This window comes from Tiliqua scincoides, chromosome 4 (genome assembly GCF_035046505.1).
Source record: "Tiliqua scincoides isolate rTilSci1 chromosome 4, rTilSci1.hap2, whole genome shotgun sequence".
NCBI lineage: Eukaryota > Metazoa > Chordata > Lepidosauria > Squamata > Scincidae > Tiliqua > Tiliqua scincoides.
In genome coordinates, this window is record NC_089824.1 from 168936424 (window position 1) to 168958284 (window position 21861).

At 44.2% G+C, this 21861-nt stretch overlaps 1 protein-coding gene across 1 annotated transcript in view; it reads left to right on the forward strand.

Annotated features, from left to right (window-relative positions):
- MICAL1 (microtubule associated monooxygenase, calponin and LIM domain containing 1) overlaps positions 1 to 21524 on the forward strand; it is a 49270-nt gene extending 27746 nt beyond the window's left edge. The window contains exons 9-24 of the mRNA XM_066625099.1: positions 1715 to 1830; positions 2663 to 2789; positions 3185 to 3266; positions 5189 to 5336; positions 7121 to 7308; positions 7747 to 7856; positions 8107 to 8157; positions 10016 to 10190; positions 10467 to 10552; positions 11595 to 12120; positions 13081 to 13148; positions 14399 to 14500; positions 15602 to 15695; positions 16032 to 16131; positions 17050 to 17123; positions 19033 to 21524. Coding sequence (XP_066481196.1) covers positions 1715 to 1830; positions 2663 to 2789; positions 3185 to 3266; positions 5189 to 5336; positions 7121 to 7308; positions 7747 to 7856; positions 8107 to 8157; positions 10016 to 10190; positions 10467 to 10552; positions 11595 to 12120; positions 13081 to 13148; positions 14399 to 14500; positions 15602 to 15695; positions 16032 to 16131; positions 17050 to 17123; positions 19033 to 19196 — 2211 coding nt within the window. The 3' untranslated portion in view covers positions 19197 to 21524. The remainder of the gene's footprint in view (positions 1 to 1714; positions 1831 to 2662; positions 2790 to 3184; positions 3267 to 5188; positions 5337 to 7120; positions 7309 to 7746; positions 7857 to 8106; positions 8158 to 10015; positions 10191 to 10466; positions 10553 to 11594; positions 12121 to 13080; positions 13149 to 14398; positions 14501 to 15601; positions 15696 to 16031; positions 16132 to 17049; positions 17124 to 19032) is intronic.
- The last annotated feature ends 337 nt before the right edge of the window (positions 21525 to 21861 follow it).

Below are 21861 nucleotides of genomic sequence, written 5' to 3' on the forward strand. Positions count from 1 at the left end.
CTCCGGGCTTTGCTGGGTTTCAAAGTAGCTCTCGAACCAAAAAAGTGTGAGCACCCCTGATCTAGAGTAGCTGTTCTGCCTCGCAGTAAGAGCTGCCTTGCCGTTGGGCAGTCAAATTTGCCTATCCTTAGGTGAGATGAGATGGGGAGGCCAGGTAGGCTCTACTCTTTGAATAAGGTAACTTGATGTCATTAAACAAAAGTTATTTAGGTCCCAGCATCAGGATGCTCTATGTGTTTTCTGCTGATCTGCTGTGTGAACTTTAAAGCTGTGACATAGAAAACACCCACTTGGTCTCCAGCAAGTCCAGGACCCAAGGATTCTTGGGACTAATGTTAGGGACCGTTTTTAGCTAGAGGCAAGCAGGGAATTAATTTTTTTTCAGTTTGTAGCTATTTTTATATTAAGCCCAGCCTGCCAACTTCACCAGGTTTAACAAGGTGCTGGGGAGAGGCTATTTGGGCTGTGTGTTTGAGTTGCATCCCTGCACCATCTACTGAGCACTATTGGTTACTGTATCCATTTGAACCAGCTTCTGCTGTGTGCTTTCCAGCCAAACTCAGGCATTTTCCATCAGCCTTCTTGTATTTCTACATTTTGTTTTAGAGTGTTTTCTTTCTGGACTGTTAATATAGCAGTTGTACTTTGATTCCTTGTCTGCCTGGTCCATGTTAATGAGCACTTTAGTGGGCTGCTGTGTCTTGTTGCCCTTTGGAAGCATCACATGGTACAGCTTTACTGAAACTGCAACATTTCGGGGGGAGGGTAAGGTGCATATCTGAATGCTCCTCCATATTAAAAATTTCCTGCAAGTGGAGAAATACTAAATGAAACAATTTTTCCTTGTGCTAGCTTTCTGTGTACCGTAAGGATCTTGTTTGTTTTTCACATGGGAGAGCGTTCCCATATGGAATCTCCCACCCACAGTCTCAGGAGGCTGCACCATGGAATTTTTCTGAAAGTGCGATTCCACTCTCATTTCTATTTAATTTTATATGATTTCTGCACAAGTGATTGCATGCAAGAGTGTGACTTCTGTAAATAAGACTAAACTGGTTGGAAAAGACATTTTTATTGTTTTATTGTTTTATTGTTCTTCCTGCTCCTGGCTGTTAACCATGTTGAATTGGGAACTGTTGCAGAAGCAATGTTCCAAGCTGAAAGCTTGTTTTCTAAATGGGACATGAGAATCCAAACCCAGCAGTGTGAGATTCTGTCTTGCATCTGTCCAAGCAATCCCAGTTACATGTTCTTGTGCGGTAGAGCTGTGGATAGCCATGGTGACCAGATCTCTCCATCGCCTCCTTTGTTTTCTGCTGGTACTTCCCAGCTGTTCTTTAATCCAACGCTTTTATTTGTCTTGCCTGAAGACTTTTCCGACAGCTGGGAGGCCTACTGTGTCCGGTCTGGGGCTTGTACTAATCACTGTGCTGTCTGGCAGAACTCAGTTTGCTGTGGCTGACACCTGGAATGGGTGGGCAGGATATGAAGGGGCCTCTTCTGAAGCAAGAGTTTCCCTGATGCATGCAGTGCACTGAGGAATCTGCTGTGAAGTAACAATAACTGCCAAATTAATCCTAGAATTCCAAAGTCCTGCTGCATTTGTCCAATTTTCATGTAGCTGAATTCAGCCTCTGTCTGCTGCATCACATGGATTCAATTTTCCTAACGGACCACAAAATTTCCTTCGTTTTCTGCCTTTCTTGTTCTGTAGCCATTTTGGCCCTTGGGCACTGGTGTAGGCAGAGGTTTCCTGGCATCGTTTGATGTTGCTTGGATGGTGAAGAGATGGGCCTCAGGGACACCCCCTCTGGATGTGCTGGCTGAAAGGTGAGCATTCTGAGGAAGCATTCTAGCCACAGTGATGGCACTGGGGTATGTTTGTGTGTTGAAGATTGATGTTGTTTGTACAGTGCAGGGAGAGGAATAGAGATATTAGGAACACCATTCTACTGTTCCACCATTCAGCAATTATTGCCTGTCCTAATGGGTGATGGCTTTCCAAGGGCTCAAGCAGAGAACCAAAACTTTTTATTGTGAGTGGGTGTGGATGGTTTTGAGAGAAAGATGACTAGAAGTGAAAGAGTGAACAGCCCATTCGTCGTCCTCCACTGGAGGGAGGACTACACTCACAGTGTCTAGAGCTGTGGTTTTTCGACCAGTGTGCCATGGCACATTGATGTGCAGCAAATGGTCTGCAGGTATGCTGTGAAAATTTAGGGGAGGGTCATTAATTAGTAGAGCCACTGGGGGATGTCAGCCCTCCACCAGCAGTGTGGTGTGCCTTGTCAATTGTCAAAAAACTGATAGTGTACCTTGACAATTTTAACAACTTGTTGGTATGCCTTGAGATGAAAAAGTTCAAAAGTTGCTGGTCTAAGAGAGTTCCCAGGGCTGTTGGAACAGTTGCCCAGAGACCTGGACACATAATCAGGGGGACACGTATAAGTGTCTGATGAAGTTGTGGGACTGAGAGGGTGCTGGAGAACCTGTTGATGCTCCATGAGGCACAGAAGATAGATGAAAAAGGACTTCTTGTAGAAGAGGGGTGGTGGTAATTGTCTTGCCTAAACTCACCTAAATGCTGAAGAACGACTCTGCGTGTCAGGTGTCTTGCTACTATGAGACTAAGGAGCAACTTTCCTGTTTAATCTTCACCCAGAGAGAGCATATACCAGCATCTGTCTCAGACGTCACCTGACAACACCAATAAGAATATCAGTCAATATAGTATTGACCCTACTACACGATACCCAAACATCAACCTTCAAGCCATCAAGGCCTCTCAGGTAACTTGCCTTCTGCTGGCAGTTCGGACTGGGTAGAAGGATGCATCAGCTCTTCCTTCTTGAACATTTGAATCTTGTATAGGCAACCCTCTTAAAGTTGGCATCGTGCCAGTGTTGGCCTCTCCTTGAACCATGTCCGAACAAGAAAGGATATTCATAAGGCCGTTACGTAACTGTGGTAGGCCATGAAGAACAAATTGTCCTGCATGTTGTGCTTCCATGTTCTTCTGGCACTGATGCCATTCTCAGATGTTTGGTGGGGTGCATCTGCCAAGTTCCAAAAACCGATGTCACAGGAACTGATTGCAGCTGCACACCCAGGCAAATCAGCTGGGTTCTGTTGTGAATCCAGTGTGTGGTCAGCATTAGCGGTAACAAAATGCATCTCTTTTCAGGTTCGTAGCCTGTATGTGCTGGGAGCAATTGAAATTGACAAGAAAAAGGATAACCGTGCCAGCCCAGAGACAGTCTGCACAGGTAAATCTGCCTGGCCTCCTCTGCCAATTGTTGGCTGCATGGATCCAGCTGAAAACAAGCCTCAGGCCTGCTCATGCTCATCACTCTCAGCCCCCCCTCCCCGAAATGTGATAGTGTCTGGGGTCGTCAGCATCCAACATGACTCCTTCCTGCTTGCAAATTATCCTCTCTCTTCTACACCTGTTGTTTCTCTTGCTGTTCTTTCACAAGGGCTCTGCTTTGCTCTTGAACAACATGGATTTGGGTGAAGGCTGCTGCCTATAGAGAAGAATGAGGATAGCCTTGTGATCCCAAGGAGGCGCTCTTATGTATTGCATAAGACACATTGTGCTTGCTTCCGTCCCATGGGCACAAAAAAAATAAAAATATAAAAACCCAAGCTACATGCTAAAAGGAAAATGTCATTGCACCAGGGTTTTTGTAGCATACTACTGCAATATGTAATATAGTTGGGACTTTGGTATCCGTGGGGGATCCGTTCTCGGACCCCCCAAGAATTCTGAAAACCACAGATAATGAAATCCATGGTTTCAGCCCCTTTAAAATCTCTGAAGGCAAATGGAGCTGCACTCCGGTCATCTCCAAAGAGCTTTCTGAAGCCTGCAGAGGCTGCGCCCATCCACCCGTGGATACCAAAGTCCCAACTGTATTACATACTGCAGCATACTACATCAGAAAAACAAGGCCAAGGAAGAGGGCCAAGGGCAACAGACTGTGAAGTGGAAAGTAATGACAGTGGGAAGTGAAAGGCGAGAAAGCACAGTGGAGAAACAAGAGAGCCGTCATTTAAAGAGGAAAAGTGAAACCTCTGGGGATGGAGGCACACGGGCATACATATATGCATATACATAAATGTGTGAATATTCAGAAGGTGGAAAAACACTTCAAGGCACATAGAGAGGTCTGTGGCATTTTTACTGTACAGGTGGGGCCTCCGTTTCTGCGGATTATTCATCCGCAGATCTCCCTCAGACCTGCGTTGAATCAGACTTGGCCCAACCTGAGCCCTCTGAAGGCTCCCCGGGCCTCAGAATGTCTTAAAAGGCATAAAATGTCACTTCCAGTTTCCCAAGGAAACCAGAAGTTGCATCTTTTCGGCCCTAATGACCATTCTGAAGCCCACAGAGCCTTTTCTGATGCAGTGTTCATCAGGGTCTTGTGGCAGTTTAGGAAAAGAAGGTGGTAAGAGAGGGGGCCCATATATGTGTGTGTGTTTTACTGTTTCTTTACTGCTAGTCCTACTTAGGAAAAAAAAAGCTTGGGGATCTCCTCCCTCTAGGATCACCTTTGTTGGTTCATTTCCATTAAGTTTTGCCCTCACGGTCTTGATCTGAGGTTCAAATGTATGTCAACTACATGCAAATGTACAGATAAACCATGGGATCTATAATGGAAATGGCTATGATGTGTAATGTGATTGCTATGCAGAGGGCGATTGGTTCAAGTTGGGGGTCAGTGGCAGGCTAGTCCTGTATTGATTTAAGAAGTGCAGAGTGTGTGTGTGTTATTTTTTTTTTTTCTGTGTTGCACCAGAGCTGCCATTGGGGGTGGGGGGAATGTAACCCTGGAGTTCATGGTTACTCATACATGTTGTCATCACTAAGCTACCTAGCTAGAGCCCCTGGTTAAGCTGGGTCTGGTGTGTAATGGCCTGCACAGGGGTTATTAGTAAAACTGTATAAATGCTACCTTGTCTTTTTTCTTCCTCTTTTCTGAGAACTACTGGAAGAAGAAAGTGGCAGATCAGATGTCAAAATCTTGGTATTCTAAACTTCTCCCTACTGTATAATGCAGATATACTGTAACTGGAGACACCCCAGGAATTGGGCTCATGGATTTCCTTTCTCCATTGTCCACCATGCTCTGTGCTTATAGCTCTATGTGTTTTCTCTTTCTCCTCCACAATTTCCCCTCCACTCCAGACTCCAACAGAGCCTATGAGGAGCTTCTTAGCTGGTGTCAGGCTAACACAGCAAGTTACCCTGGCATCCAGGTGGTAGACTTCACCCATTCCTGGAAAAGTGGCCTGGCTCTGTGTGCCCTCGTACATCACTTCCGGCCAGATCTTCTGTGAGTCTTCATTGTGGATAAGTGGAAGTGGGGTGGAGGGGGTGGCTGAAGACAGGAATAATGACAGTGGCAAAGGGTGTGTGTGCATTTTAGGAGGGTTGTAGAAAAACAACACAATAGCTTTGTAATACCCCATTCCTTGTTCAAAACATCCAGAAGCTCAGATCATATTAGTATTGTGACTGGATCACCTTTGTGAACATTTTAGAAAATCATTATCAATACTCTTGTTCCTTGTACATTCATCTAGTTTGTTCATGTTAAACCAAAACCCGTTGGATGTGACCATATCTTTTGGACATCTTCAGAGCAATCACATTGTGAATTTGCGGAATATTTGTTTTAAATTTATTCAGCAGATCTGGTCACTGTCCTGTTAAGGGCATTTGCTACACCATAAATTATGTTATATTCATCAATCTATCATCACCAACACCAAGGGCTCTTCAGTAGAATGCGTGCATCTCACAGGGCTAAACTAAGGACTCTTTCATGGATCGCTTGACAACTCTCAGCTAAATGTGTGAATTGACTGCATTGAAAAGCATTGTATATTTATTTTATTGCATTTATATTCCATCATTCACGCCTGCTGGCGGTGTGCATGAGATTCCCCAACTGTTTCCCAGCTAGGCACTGACAAGCCTTCTACTAATTTCACTTCAGCAAGTTCACGGCCTCGTCAGCCTTCAGACTAGATCTTAAGTTTGACCCGAAGTGCTGTGAAAGAAACATTCTGCTTGTGGACTTCAGAATGTGGTAACTCATTCACACATGCAAATCCCTACTTGATGATGCAGTCATGTGTGAATCAGACATAAAGAATGTCTGTGAGCCCTAGAATTAGTAGGCCTCGAAGATCTCCAGGTGATTTGCTCAGATTCTGAGAATTTTGTTACTGATCATTATTTAATAACAATACTTGTACACTGAAACCTAATTACAATCTTCTGTGAATTTCAAATATGTCATAGCATGGTGTTACCACAACTGTGATTAACATAAAACTTCCCTGTTCTGTATAGTTCTACTTCAGAAAAGACTCCACCGAGCTGACAGATTTGCTGTGGTTAGCTGAGATTCGGAACCAAGAAGTCTCCCCTGTGCCTCACACATCAGGGATGTGACAAACTTTGGCCTATGGAGAGCTTTTGGCCTGCTAATACAGGGGTGCATTAGGCTGCCATGTATCCAGCTTGCCTGCATTCATATACTTTTCACCTCCCCATTCTAATCGTAGAGAATGAGAAGATACCCTAATATTGGTCATGATCACAGGCCTCAAAAGATTCAGCTATCACATTCCTATTGCTACAGTGTCTCTATTCCTGGGGAGAATAGGGGTTGAGTGTTCAAGGACTTGGAGCCAGGAACTCCTCTAATGGGGACAAGTTGCTGCACAGTCCTATCTAACAGATCCTATCAAGATGGCAACAGTATTTGACTTGCCACATTTAATGACCAAATGAGGAAAAGCAGTTTTACTTGTCCCCTTATCTGGTGGAATGGGACAAGGCTAGATTTTGTCAGGGAAAGAGGACAGGCTGGTGACAAGTTACTGGAAGCAGTACTCTTATTTACAAAGCTACTCTTTGGTGCCTTAAGACGTGGCAGCCTCACAAACAGTTCACCATGATCTGGCAGTTGCTGTACAATCAAATTTAAAGCAAATGTTAAATTCTTTGGTTCACTGGTAAAGTTCTGGGCCTCAAAAAAATTTATATACTTTTGGGTTAATATGTCATTCTTGTCAGCCATTCTGACTTACTAACTTCCACCTCTAGAGACTTCGACTCACTGGACCAGAATGACCCTGTTGGGAACCATCAGATAGCCTTAGATGTAGCCGAGCAGGAGCTTGGAATCCCTCCCGTCCTCTCCAGCACTGAAATGGCCTCAATGTCTGAGCCTGACCGACTGGGCCTGATCACCTATCTGAGCCAGTTTTATGATGCCTTCAAGACCTCTCCAGGTAGGGACTCCCAGGGATCCAATTCTGGGTGCTGAAACTGCAATGAGCCTTGTCTTCTTTGTCACCCAGCTATAGTTGGTAAGAAGTTACGTGGGAAGGGACCTGTTCAGGAAGACCAGTTTAGAGCATGCCCTGAAAAGTTCTAGGGGAATCATACTGCTGAAGCGAAGTTTTGGGAATCTTTGCTTGTGTTGATTTGATCGTAGCAGGGTAGGAATGGCTCCTTCCTTTTTGGAAACCAGTGTAGAGCTCCTAGCAGTTGCATGGGAATCCTACAGGAGGAAAGGGGGTTACAGGCAGATTGTGGAACTGCTGGAAGGGAGACCATAGCGGCCACCATCTTGGGTGGGTCTCACATGCACCCCCTTCTGGGACAGCCTGCCCTCCACCAGCTACACCACTGCTCAGACCTAAGAAAGGGTGTGTATTCTCTTGCAGAACTGGAAGAGGAAACTGCCAAACCTCTGTCATCCCGTGGCACCAAGGGAGCCATCCTCTTCCTCAGCAAGCTTCAGAAATCTCTCTCTCTCTCCCGTAAACGGAGCCTGGTGAGTCCCTCTGTCCAGCAGCCATTGCTATTCCATGATCAGCCATTCTCCAGGGTGCCTCCAGCTATACCGTTTCATAATGGCTAGTAGCCTCTTGAGACTTGGTGTGATCTTTTTCCCACATTGCACTAATCCCTCCATTGATGTCTGCACCTTATGAGCATTTAGTTTGCAATCTGTTCAGGGAAAAAAGGGCTCTGGGTCTTCTGTCTTTATTTACTGTTGGTCTGAAGACAATGCTTTATTGTAGGAGACCACCACAGGGGATGCAGAATCCAAGAGGACAAAGCAAGAGGGTGGGGTAAGTTCTCCTGCCATTGAGCTGTGTTTTTCATCTGATATTATGGCTACTTTTCAGACAAGGTCTGTCCTCTCTTTTGGTTGAGGTTCTAGAGCTATATCAGGCCGAATCACTAAGGGGAAACTTGTGGTTCTCATCAGCATCCTTTTGAGCTGATTAAGGCCACTTCACATGTGAGCACATGGAAGGCAAACCACCTTGAAGAAAAATTTAACACAGTTCATATACATATCGCAGGGGTCAGTGATTGCCCCAGAACTAGTCAGAGGGAAACACTGGAGGCGAAGCAGGCAGAAGTGCTTATTTGTGTGCTCACAGGAGAAATGCTGCCATTCTTCTTGAACTCATTGTAGTGGGCTATCCAGTTTGTGATATGTCTGACTGAAACCATTGTTAGGCCAGGTCTTTGAAGAAGAAGCTGGAGGGAATGGGGATTTTATTGCACTCAACTGATCCAATCACATACTGGCAAGACACTTGGCAGCTCTCTTCTCTGGAGGCATGAATACGCCTTCCCATTTTCTGACCTAAGGAAAGAACTTGTTGGGTCTTCTTGTCACTGCTTGGCTGGGACTGTCCTCTCTGAGAGATTTGCTACCTTATTTGGGAGGCAGAAGTCCCTGGAATTTAATTTGTGATGCTGCCTGATATGCTTGTTTGGCTCAAGATGGAACAAGTTCATAGCCACATGTCAGAGGTATGAAAATCAAAAGGCTGTTATCTCTGCATTGTCAAGACGCTTTTTGCTATTCCTTAAAAAAATGTAAAAGAGATAAGGAGGGTGCTGTAATTCAGTGGTAGAGGACATATTTTGCATATAGGGAGCCCCAGGTTCAACCCATGGCCTATCCGGGGGGAAATCCCTATGAGAAGCACGGGAAAGCTGAATGCCAGTCAGTTGTCAACAGTGAGCTAGATGGACCAATAATCCAATTCAATGTAAGGGAGCTTTCTATGTTCAGCTGTTACAAAGGGGTCACTTACTCCCATCATACCCACTATCTTGTGCTATGTGAGCTCCTAATTATTGCAGTAAGTATACCTAGAGGAAACCCTCATGGCAATGGTTCTCAAACTTTTCGGGAGCTTTACTCCCTTAAGTAAGTGTGGGGGAGGGGCAAGGGCAGCGATGCGATCCCCAGGATTGCATTGCTAAGGGGGTGCTTTTACTTACTGTGTGTTAGGGCAAGCAGCAGGAAGTGCTGGGAGCTCTGCGCAGCTCTCTGCAGGCTCCCTGGGGCTTGGAATCTTCAGAAACTGCAAGCGCAAGCCACCTTCTGGCTCCATTCGCAAACTGGAAGTGGTTTGCGCTTGCTATTTCTGAAGATTCCAAGCCTCGGGGTGCCCTGCAGAGGGCTATGCGGAGCCCCCCACACCTCTTGCTGCTTGCCCTAACACACAGTAAGTAAAAGCATCCCCCCTTGTCCCCCTTAGTGATGCAATCCTGGGGATCGCGTCGCTGCCTCCCTCCTTTCCCTGCCCCTTAAAGGGATGGGGGAAGTGTTACATGAACTGGTGCGTTGTGATCCATCAGTTTGAGAACCACTGCCTTATGGAATATCTGAATTGTCCCTGGAGCAAGATCATACTTCTGACCTATGACCTCTGGCTAACAGAACAGAGATGTGACTTGTATGCTTTGCTAGCAATTATGGGGACACCCTCTCTTCCCTTGTGTGCAGTGCTATGTCTTCTATTGTCATCTCTGTTCAAGAGGTCTTCCCCTTTTGAGTCTTTGGGCTGGTTTGTCCATGAAATTTGAGAGCATGCATGGAACGTGGTCTGTGTGGGAGCCCTTTGGAAGCATAAGATTCCTGGGATGATGTCAGCCTACAAAAATCCATTTGTCTTTTGACAGAGTTCTCCCATCTCTCCTGTGAGGAGCAGCGATGCCTGCTATTTCTGTGGTGAACGTGTGTACATCCTGGAGAGGGTCAGTGCTGAAGGGCGCTTCTTCCACCGAGAGTGTTTCAAGTGTCATCGATGCAAGACAACACTGCGGCTGGGGGATTTTGTCTTCAATGAAGATGATGGTGAGTGGAGGCTGAGAATAGGCAATAGCTGAGCAGTCAGTGCAGAAGGAGCTCTGCCTCAGTTTTCTGACTGGTTGTCTTTCTTTGAACTGTGTCTTCATTTACCTCTACTGTCCTTTTCCCTTTTCCCCCACTGCCCTTTCATTTCTGTTGAATAGCCTGAAGTAAGGGCTGAGAAATAGCCTGAAGTAAGGGCTGAGAAATCTGCCAACTGTGGCCAGATAAATGCAAGCAGTGTCATTAGATCTGATTACCGCCATCTTGTGTTACCCTCAGGTAATTTCTACTGCATGCTGCATTGTTCGCCCTCCACTAATGTGGCAGCACCCAGCAGCAGAACCTCTGCAAAGTCAGCACAGAAAGTAAGTTGGATTGTTGCTCTCTTGGGAACAGGGACACTAACTGGCTGGCATGGCTGTTCCTACACAGTGGCTGGTGTTACCTTAAGTGTTTAAATAGAAATGTTGGGCAGTCCAGTCCTATCCTCAGTGAAGCTGCTGAGTGCAGCGGTGGCAAAATGGCGACCGCTGTGTCCAGTGGCCCCATGGAGGCCACTGTAGGTCTCCTCAGGGGAGGGGAACTTTTATCCCCTTCCCCTGAGTAAGGCTGCAGGCCCCGCAATGGGGCTACTTGAGTCTGCATGGGTTTTTTGTTTTTTTTTGCCAGTACAGACTGGAGAACCTCTGTGTAAGGCTTTGCAGCCCAACATGGAGGATAGAATCTGGCAGAGCATGGCTCCGCTGATCCCATCCCTCTGTCGGGCTGGTCACTCTCCCCACTCTCTGCCCATTCTCCCCCCATCTTGAAAACCTGCACTGTCACATGACTGTGCAACTTACCGTCAGGCGCTCCTGTGGCATTCTCCATCTGTTGCTGAGTCCAGCGCCAAGTGGCGCTAGCCAGGTGCTGGCACTCCTTACTTGGAGGGTGTTGTAAACATGCTGCAGCTCAGCACTGGTGCTAGGGCTAGATAGGATTGGGCCCTAACTCGTTTTTTTTTTTTTTTTCATTTTCAAAACACCCAAAGCTGTGTATTGGTTCAAGAACATCTAAATAATTAAAAAGCAAGACAACTGCTGGACAAACCAAATTGGCAAGTAAAAGGAGCAGTGCTCACCAGGGTCCTTCCCAAGACCTGACTAAATAGGGTTTTTTTTTTTAAAAAAAAAAGCTAAATAAAAATGGCAATTGGTGGAGCTAGGTGAGCTTCAAAGGAAGGGTGAAGACCCTATCCTCAATCAGCTGCCGCTCAGCTGGCAAAGGAACCTGGTGAAGAGTTAACCTATGATTCCTGATAAAGTTTATTCCATGATACATCATAACTTGCCCAGTCACACTAACAGGGGATGTACTTGCTATTGGAGTCTTTTGATAACTGACCATTTTGTATTTGGCTCCTACTAGGAGTCCTCCATTCCTTCCGACTTGGCTGCTGAGGAAGACAGCATGGAAACAGATTTGTACGAAGAATGCTTAGATGAGAATTTCTTCATGGCTCAGCTGCCAGCAGGGCAGTCTTCAGAACTTCAGAAATTAGCTGGGGAAGACTCCCCATCCAGAGAAAACAGAGACTCCGGTATTGTAAACTCCTCACTCTGTCCACATCAGCAGCCCTGTGCTGCAGGGGATGTAGCCACCGATGGGGACAAGGCCCTTCTGAAGAAAATTGGACTTGGTCCAAGAAACAACTCTGTCAGTTGGTCCCAGGAAGAGGCACTTGGAGCTGGTGTAGCCCCTGGGAAGAGGCCAGCTGCACCAAATCCTGAACTGAAACAGGGGGAGTGTGAAAACATGCAGAAGAGAAAGATTTGCCTGTCTGCCCAGGAGAAGCAAGAATTATCAAGGCTGAATTCATTTTCACCCTCATTTAATTTTCCAGATCCATGGGAGGTTGGTGCAGAAGAATCCCACTTGAGCAAAGAGTTGGAAGGTTATTTTATTGATTTATAGACTGCCCTATCTCAAAGGCCAAGATCAGATGATAAAAAGAGGGAAATGCACATTGGATAAAACATCAGATTTATTGAAAGTGCTTTACCTTTTTCCTGATTTTAACTTTGAGTACCAAAGGCCAGGCCCAAGTGCTGTCTTGTGCACTTCATCACTACAGCTACATATTCAGATACAGGCTTGCAGTCTTCTTTTTGAGTGGGTGGTTGAGGTCAAGTAGGAATTTTTGAACTTAGCAGCTGTAAATGGGACAGGGAGAGGCATCACATGCTGTTTCCTTGCCAACCTGCTCAGCTCCTTTGGCATATTTCTGTGATGCAGTCCCAAATTCTGTCTTTGTGCTGTTGAATACCTAGAATTTTGAATTCTTCTTTGCAAATAAGATATGCCATGGTGGTCCAGAGAGAGCAGCTGCTGCTTCTTATCCTCTTTGGTGGAGGTGGTGTGTTCCAGTGAACTTGTGTTCATCTGAGATAAGTGGGTGGGAGATACCATTTTAGGTTGTCTGCTTGGATCAGCTTTGATAGCTTATCAGAACTTAGAAAATGCAGAAAATTCCATAGGAGTAAAGTACCATCATCCATCAGCCTATGGGAACATGCAAAGATGCTTACATTGCATGTACTACAGAACTAACCTGTGATGAGAGCTCCTTATCAACATCCTTTGGCCCAAGTTTTGAATGGTACAGAAGTAACTCTACTACAACCGCCCATAAACAACACATGAATAAGTGCACATGTAATTCTCTTCTTTCTTCCCTCCCCCCACACCTTTATTACATGAAAGATTTCCTCTCAGGTATTAGCTATAAAAACCACATGTCTCTTTAATCCAAAGAGGCCCCTGTGGCAACACCTGTGTACAAGTCAGTGCAAAGATGAATATGATCATTCTATCCTAAAAGCATCAGTCACAATAACTGTTCTCCTACAAACAGATTCTCTGGAAACAGACAGTGAAGAAGAAGAGGAAGAAGCAGGAAGCCAAGATCTTTTGGCAGATTTTGTGAGTGTAGAAACATAAACTTCTATTTCTCTGGAGTGTGGGGGCGGGGGTGTACATTTACAACTTGGATCACACTGAGGGCTATTTTTAGGTGCTCATTAGGGCCGCAGTGCTACAATAACCGCTGAAATATTTTTTTTGAAATCACCTCAGTGTTGTCTTTAACCCATTCTCTATTTAATAACCCCACAGCCTATTGTCTCTGCTCTCCCTGTTAACCGTACATTGCCATCTTTTCCACCCCAAGCACTCTCCTCTCTTGCTCTGCACCCTATTTGTATAATACCTCCTTTTCCCACCTGCAGGTCCTCATAAGCCCACCCGTTACCCCTTTTTCCTCTCTGCGTAACACAGGTCTCCACATTGCCTCTTTTTTTTCTTCTCTGCAGCCCACAGCATGCATATAGAGCAATCTGCACCATCATAGGTTTCTCCAGAACAGTTACCTGTCCCTTTCTTTTTCTCTTTCCTCACCCGACAGGTCTTTCCATTTCACCTGTTTTCCTGCATGTTTTTTTTTTAATTTTTGTAATTCTCGTTCTGCTCTTCACTGAATTTGATGGCGACTGCACCCAACCCTTTCACCCGCTCAGCAGTTGACATCAGTGAAAGAGCCTCACAGGCAGCTGCCCCATGCACTGTGTGTAGGGCGAACTGCAACAGACTGGAAAAGAAGCAATGTGGGGATGGTAATGCAGGAATCTTCCCTTCCCCACTCCAACTTTTGATGGACTTTTGTAGACCTGAGATATTCCCAAAAGGTGGAAAAGGATCACAAATGAGATTTGGAATTTCTACAGGCATGGAAAGTGATATGATGCCAATTAAGTTTTGGGCTCAGAGGAGCAGCTGTAGGCACCTGTGTACTAACACATAATTAACAAGAGTCTCAAAGCCCTACAGACAAGCCTCTCCATTGGGACTGATGCATCTGTACACAACCTACATTCTGACAAGATAGTGAGACAGTCCCTCAAGACTTTTTTTTTTGCAGCTGGATAACCTAGACCAAGATTTAGGTCTCCAACCTTACACTTGGTTTTTTGACAATCGTTTCCTCAATGCTCCTAAGTTGTATGGTGTCAGGTGCCTTGATTTTTTGATTGTCTGCTATAAGGGGAGTGCTCTGAGTTATAGGTGGGAAATAAACAGCACTTCCCTAGAGTAAACCTACTGAAGTCAAGAAATGGTAGATTGTGGCTATTTGCTTTTTTCAATTCCTTTGTTTGGTTCATGTGTTTTGTTTCCAGCATATCCTGAGTTTCACTGAAGACAAGAAATATCTAACTTGGAATAAGACGTTGGTGCGACGAGTCAAAGAGGCACAAATGAAGAGGTTTTGCAAAGCTCAGGTAATACATGTGTCCTAGAGACAAAGTTAATGCCAGAAATGCTAGTGTGCTCGTGCTAACAAGGAATGAGGTGTGACAACAAAGGGCAGAGGCTTACGCACCTGGCAGTCTGGTATGTCACACCCTAGGCTCTGAGGCTATCATGTCTATTCAGAACTTCATCTATATGAACAACTCCACAATTTGTGTGTGAATATTCATGTCACACCAACATTTGCCACTGGTTGCACACAAAGTGAAGGTGACCAAAGTGAAGCTGGTTGGAGATCCTGCTCCAGTCAGGGCACAAGATGTGCACAAGTTTTCTAAAGATTAATGTATAGCATCAGCTCACCTCTGCCAGCACCTCCAGGCCCTGAGGAAAATTCCATTTGTTATCTTGTAATTGCATCTTACTTTGCCTTTCCCCCCACTTTTGACACCTTGTTGCTCCTAGACTCTTTGAAGGCCCATTGTCACATATGAAGATATGTGACATGTGACATGATATGTGAAAATATGAAGATATGCAAGCTACTGGCTTGTAGCTACATATGGTTGCCCTATATATGCAGTGAAAGCTCACATCTGCTTTTGGTTTACTTGTGAGTTTCATGTTTGTTACTGCACTGAAATGCCGTTTGTGTAAGAATATTTTAAAACGGTATCTCATTTGCCCATTCAAAAAAATACATAGGCAATTGATGGTACAGTACTTAAAAGCTTTAAATAAAATTGTAACAGAGACTGATGTTAATTTCCTAAACCTAAGTTAGTTAGCTGTTGTGAAACAGTGTCATTATATTCTGATCATTTATAGTTGCACTTTATTTGCATAGCATAATGTCAACAAACATTTGCAAATCATCTGAGTAGTTTCCACAATTACTGTTGTGTATGCAGAGAGGGAATGTTTTTATTGTAAAATGATGCAACCCATGTTTTTGGCTTCATGGTCAGGTAGTCAATTGACTGCTGTTCCTAGCCCAGAAATGGCCCTTGGTCTCATTTTGTCCCTGTACCTTACAACACTGTGCCCATCTCTTTCTTACACTTCAAAATTCCTTCCTATTCTGATCACCCCCTCCCTTTTCCCCCTTCTTTTGTCTTTGGTTATTCTAGTCCATTCAGAGACGGCTAGAAGAGATTGAAGTGACTTTCCGAGACCTGGAGAAACGTGGAATAAAGCTAGAGCAGTCTTTGCGGGAAGAGGGAGGTCAGTCTTAAGTTTCTTCCAATAGGAAAATGGCCAAGCTCATCTCACATGGAGAATGTGTGCCAAAAACAGTATTTGGGTATTGTATCAGCTCTGCTGTCAGACACTCCCTGAGATCTGGTATGATGTGGCTCAATACTGGGCTGCAAATAGCCACACTCCTGCTTCAACTTCACCAGACGGTCTTGGGCAAGCTGCTCTTCTGCTGCAATATGGGGATGCTTTATAACTTACAAAGGAGTTGTAAGGACTCCATCAAGAGAAGATATAAGTGAAACACTTTGTAGACTCAGCCAGTGCTATACAAATATGAAGTATTCTTCCTTTATCTGCTAGGAACGGAGTCTGAACTAAAGAAATCATGGATGAACCAGTTGCTTGCCCTGGTCCAGAAGAAGAACAGCCTGATGTGTGAGGAGTCAGACCTCATGATTGCGTAAGGCCATATATGTCATAGTAGTCTAGACTTAGTTACTCCCATTATATTGTCAGCTTTTACAGTGCCAATTCTTCCTTTTCCAGTCAGTGTATTATGAGAAACACAGTACCATACAGGGGTATGGCTGTTACTCAGATCATTAGTCCTCCAAGACACTGGGTGGGGAGGAGCCATAGCATGGCCTCCTCCTATGTAGTCCTTGCCATCTGCTAGGCAATTACTCCAGTGGCATGTGGTAGCTTCCCACACTACGAGAGTAATGCAAGACCCAGTCTATTCCCAGATAAGGTGAACTGACATAAAGCATGAACAAAACCAAGCTACCAGGCAGAAAAATAGCTGGGATTCATAGCCCCCGACCAAGAGCATTTTTCATCCCCTTTTAAATCTCCTTTAAAAAGCTGGCTTATTTCAAACAAAACCCAACTACCATCATTTGCTATTAGCCTGGGTCACATGCTTGCAGCTGCATGTTAGCTGCAGAATACTAGGCCTAATAATGGGAACTCCAAGAACAAATCTATGGAGGCGTAATTGGTACTGGATAAATCATACAATGAAGAACTGCATTGTGGAGGTAGAAGAGATTTCGCCTGTAACATACTGTACTCAGGAAACCTTTAGTAATTGCAAAGTATCTGTGTCACAAGAAATGCAGGCAGGCCCCCGGGGAGCCATCATTAGACAAGGCAGACATGTCTAATTCATTACTACTGTCACTCATGTTCACCAGCCCTTTCTCATGTAGCCATAGACAATATGGGCATATGTATTGCCAACAGCGACAGATCGAAGATAGGCAACGACAAAGAGAGTGTGAATGGGCAGGTTTCTTGAGGGACAAGACTTTCCATACTATCATGACCGCCTTCTCTGTTACAGACTACAAAAGTTCTCAATTCTTTTTCCCCTTAGGGTGCAAGAGCTGAAGCTGGAGGAGCAGCAATGCCAGCTAGATCAAGAGCTGCGACGATACTATAATATGGATGGTAAGAGAGTGTAATGGGCCTTGAGGGTAGTACTAATACTGCAGCTTGTACACAAATCCCACATGTGGGAATGATGAAGAGAAACGTGAGGCTCAGTATATCTGAGCTATGGGAAAGAGAATGTGAAAGAGATGTGCAGATACTAAAAGGCGACATTGGAGAACACTAGCCTGAGGGGTAGCAGGACAGTGTTGCAGAGGAGGCCTGCATAACTTGCTGCTCATCAGCTATGCATCATAAACCTCCTTGGGCCCCAAAGGAACAGGAGTACTGTTGGAACTGTCACCATTCTAGATTCTAGAAAACTTATGAAATTTTAATCAGTTGCTCAAAACGTATGACTTTTTACCAATTGGTGAAATTTGAATAAATTGTATATGGATAAAAGCAACACCTATGAAGAAACATGATGCTTTGTTATATGCACAGGTATTGCAGGAGCAGATGACATGTTACAAAAGACATACCTGTATGTGCGTGGGGGGGGGGCGATACTGCCTCTTCTAAGACGGCATCTGCTATCAACAGGTTTTATAAGTTTTTTTAATTAAGTAATGCCTCTGCCCAACTAATTTAACATCTTTTTAGTTTATCAGCAGATTTTACATTGAGTATAACTCCTTGGAAAAAGAAAACATGCCTTAGTTGTCCAGTTTAACTGGATGAGTCAAAGGGCCTGAATGGCCAGCTATATTCAGAAATTAGAACATGGAAGCTGTGTATCAGTTAAGACCTAGAAACTAATGCTTTGCCTGCTGGCATTTGGTTCTGATAGCAACTCATTTGTTCTGGCAGACAAAGTCTGAGTATGGATCAAGATTTGATTGATATCTGCAAATAACTTGTTACAGTTATGGCCTCAGTTATGGCCTCAGGATGAATAGGAAATAATCATTTTGTTACCTACTATTCCAGTACTCGAGTCCAATTTTTTTAAAAACAGTGATCTAATTATCAGGGTTTTTAAAACAGTGATCAAGGAATAAACTAAAGTCACATCCATACAGTTAGCTGGAGGCATTGTTCCCTTTAAACCAGCCATTTTCAACCACTGTACTGTGAGTTTTGCACAGGTGTGCCACAGGAATTTGGGGGAAGGTCATTTATTAGTAGAGCCAACAGGGATGTGAGCTCCCACTGGCAGCATGGTGTGCCTTGGCAATTATCAAATACCTGATGGTGTGCCTTGACAATTTTAGTGCCTCATCAGTGTGCTGTGAGATGAAAAAGGTTGAAAATAGCTGCTTTAAACTGTGCAAATGCGCAGCTCAAACCCCAGCTGAGCTCTGCCATTCTCGGAGCTTGGTGTTTCCGGAAGTCTGGCAATGACATCTTCACTATGCATCCAGAAACACCACCAAGTTGCTGTGCAGCAAGCAAAGGGGAATACTAGGGAGAATACTAGTTGTCCGTACAGCCAAGAATAGAACTCTAGTCTTTTGTTGTCACTGGGCTGTAATCTATTATACTTACTAGATAAATGAATAATTGTCAACTTGGGTATATTTACATATCTGCTTTAAGTGGAAATTAATGAAAAGTTCCATTCCAGGTGAACAGTGAGAGCATTACTGAGCAGTGAAGATCATAATTCATTACCCTAAAGCTTCTAAACATTTTCTTTGTTCTTCTTGTAATGAGTAAACAGGGTAGATTTTCAAATTCTTCCAATTGTCTGTGGAATGGTGTTTCTATATATGCATGTATGACCCAATTAAGCTACCAAGCTTCTTTAGATAGATTAATCCAGAAGAGAAACTAGCTGTCCTTATTTGTTCTCATGATCCTGAAGGAGTAGAAATTCAAATATTGATAGCAGATTTCTTTCCTTATATGATTTGAATTCCTTAGACTTCCTTTCCTTACACGAGTTGGGACCTAACTCTAAGCTGTGTGTGTTTTTATACAGAATCCTTGAAAACTCCTGCGGACCACGAAGCAGAGAAGACCATCCTATCTCAGCTGCTGGATGTTGTGGACAAGCGTAGTGCCCTGATTGAGATGCAGGAGAAAAAACGTCTCATTGAGCTCTGTGAGCATGTTTCCCTACTGGGGCACCTGGAGAAGGTTTGAGGCAGACTGGACTAAAGCCTGCTGAAGCAGGCACACTTCTTCTTGGCTCAAAAGTCCCACCTTTATGCAGAGCTGCTCTTGAACAATGATTTCTCCAAGCTCGGCACTGTCTTCCTTGCCACCAGTATGGCAGGACCATATGGATGTTGCTTGAATTGACACCGAAACCCATGTTGCAGCTAGCACTTCTACCAATGTATCCGTTACATTTGATAGTCAACCTAGACCACCTTGGAAGGCCTGTGTCTGAGGAAGGGCCTGTAGCCCCAGGGCTGAGTAGCAAAATAGAAAATGATTGAATCTGATAGAACTTTTTTCTAACCAACGCATAGTATTTGATGCAGTGCATGTCAAGGCAGTAAAAAGTCATGCACATTGGGGCAAAAAATCAAAACTTCACATATAGGGTGATGGGTTCTGAGCTGTCTGTGACAGATCAGGAGAGAGATCTTGGGGTGGTGGTGGACGGGTCGATGAAAGTGTCATCCCAATGTGCGGCGGCAGTAAAGAAGGCCAATTACATGCTTGGGATCATTAGAAAAGATACTGAGAACAAAACGGCTAATATTATAATGCCGTTGTACAAATTGATGGTAAGGCCATACCTGGAGTATTGCATCCAGTTCTGGTTGCCACATCTCAAAAAAGATGTAGTGGAAATGGAAAAGGTGAAAAAGAGAGCAACTAAGATGATTACTGGGCTGGGGCACCTTCCTTATGAGGAAAGGCTACGGCGTTTGGGCCTCTTCAGTCTAGAAAGGAAATGCCTGAGGGGGGACATGATTGAGACATACAAAACTATGCATGGGAAGGATCAAGTGGATAGAGAGATGCTCTTTACACTCTCACATAACACCAGAACCAGGGGACATCCACTAAAATTGAGTGTTGGGAGGGTTAGGACAGACAAAAGAAAATATTTCTTTACTCTGTGTGTAGTTGGTCTGTGGAACTCCTTGCCACAGGATGTGGTCAGGGCATCTGGCCTGGATGCCTTTAAAAGGGGATTGGACAAGTTTCTGGAGGAAAAATCCATTATGAGTTACAAGCCATGATGTGTTTGTGCAACTTCCTGATTTTAGAAATGGGCTATGTCAGAATGCCAATGCAAGGGAAGGCACCAGGATGAGGTCTCTTGTTATCTGGTGTGCTCCCTGGGGCATTTGGTGGGCCGCTGTGAAATACAGGAAGCTGGACTAGATGGGCCTATGGCCTGATCCAGTGGGGTTGTTCTTATATAAGTTCTTATGTTCTTATCTAGTACACTGAAGCATGTGGAGGGTGAACTGAAGAGAAGAGGTATTATACATTCACTGCAGCTAGCTGCCTGTCTGCCCTACAGAGCCTTACTCAAGAGGGACAGCATGTCTTTCATGCCATTACAATATTTATTGGGCTCCTTATTAAATGGGAGGAGCAGTCATACCTTTTGGAGAAGGTAGTAAAGTCCTTTTTCTGCAAGTGTGCAATTTGCTTCCCCATTGCTTGTTTGAGCTTTGTACAAGTCCCTTTCCAATTACAACAGAGCAATATTCCTTCTGGCCACAGTAGGAATTTTGCTACACAAATGCTCAAATTTGCCTTCTTCCTCTTTCTCTCGTAGTATTCACCAGCTAGCCAGATATATAAAGCAGAACCTCTTTAAGTTGATCACCCAAGGGACTGGAGGAATTGGTCAACATATGGGGAAAAAAGCTATAGAAAATTAGGTCTAGAAGAACCTAAGGCTCTAGAAAATTAGGTCAACTTAAGGAGGTGGTCATTATAGAGAGGTGGTCAACTTTGGAGGTTCTACTGTATTCTAACAGAGTACCAGGGGAAGGAACATAGCCCCTAAACAATGTAATATCAAGTTAAAAACAAAAGGCTTATAAAATAGCAGGGTACTGCTGAAGAAGAATAAATGCCCTAGTTCAATAAGCACTCTGCTGAAGTTGTAGAGCAAGGGGGAATTAAACATGGTTCAGGCCTGGGCTGAGGAAGAGATCCTGTCAAAGTAAGTATTCCATTAGTGTGTATACCACTCACAATTTTAATAGATGCTAGTATCTGCAGTTTTAAGACTACCCTGGTGGGCTGTGACTGAGATATCCTTGCAACAAAAGCACAGCCTCAAGAGAAAATATGTGCACAAGTGTGCATTTATGACACAATATACTGATCCTCCAGCAAGTCCTTGAGAGCTGATGCTTGAGGAGATATGCTTCTGTATGACTGCAAAAAGAGCTGGCTTTCTGTTATAGTCAAGGGGTTGCTATCAGAATTGGTGTCAACCACTGTTCTTTTACAGGTTGTTTTGCAGTTTCAATAAAAATGCAGAGTGACCAATAAGGGCTACTCTGCCTTTTCTAAGTCAATTTCACAACAGAGGAAAAATTCCTCAAGTCTTTCATGGAGTTCACAACCTCTGGCAAGCTTGCAGTACACTCACTAGGAATGACTCCCTCCCATTCCATAACTAAATGGGAATGCACTTTTTCTATTGAAGTTAAGCGTGTCTGGCATTGTAAGGTGTCTGGATATCACACGTAAGCTTTTCCTTGGGGAACATAACACAGCATGATAGCAAACTCAAAAAAGTAACAATATATATTTTAGTTTGCCTGCTTATATCAGTTACATAATTAAATTAACTGTCAGTCTGCCCTGTATACTGTTAGAACTT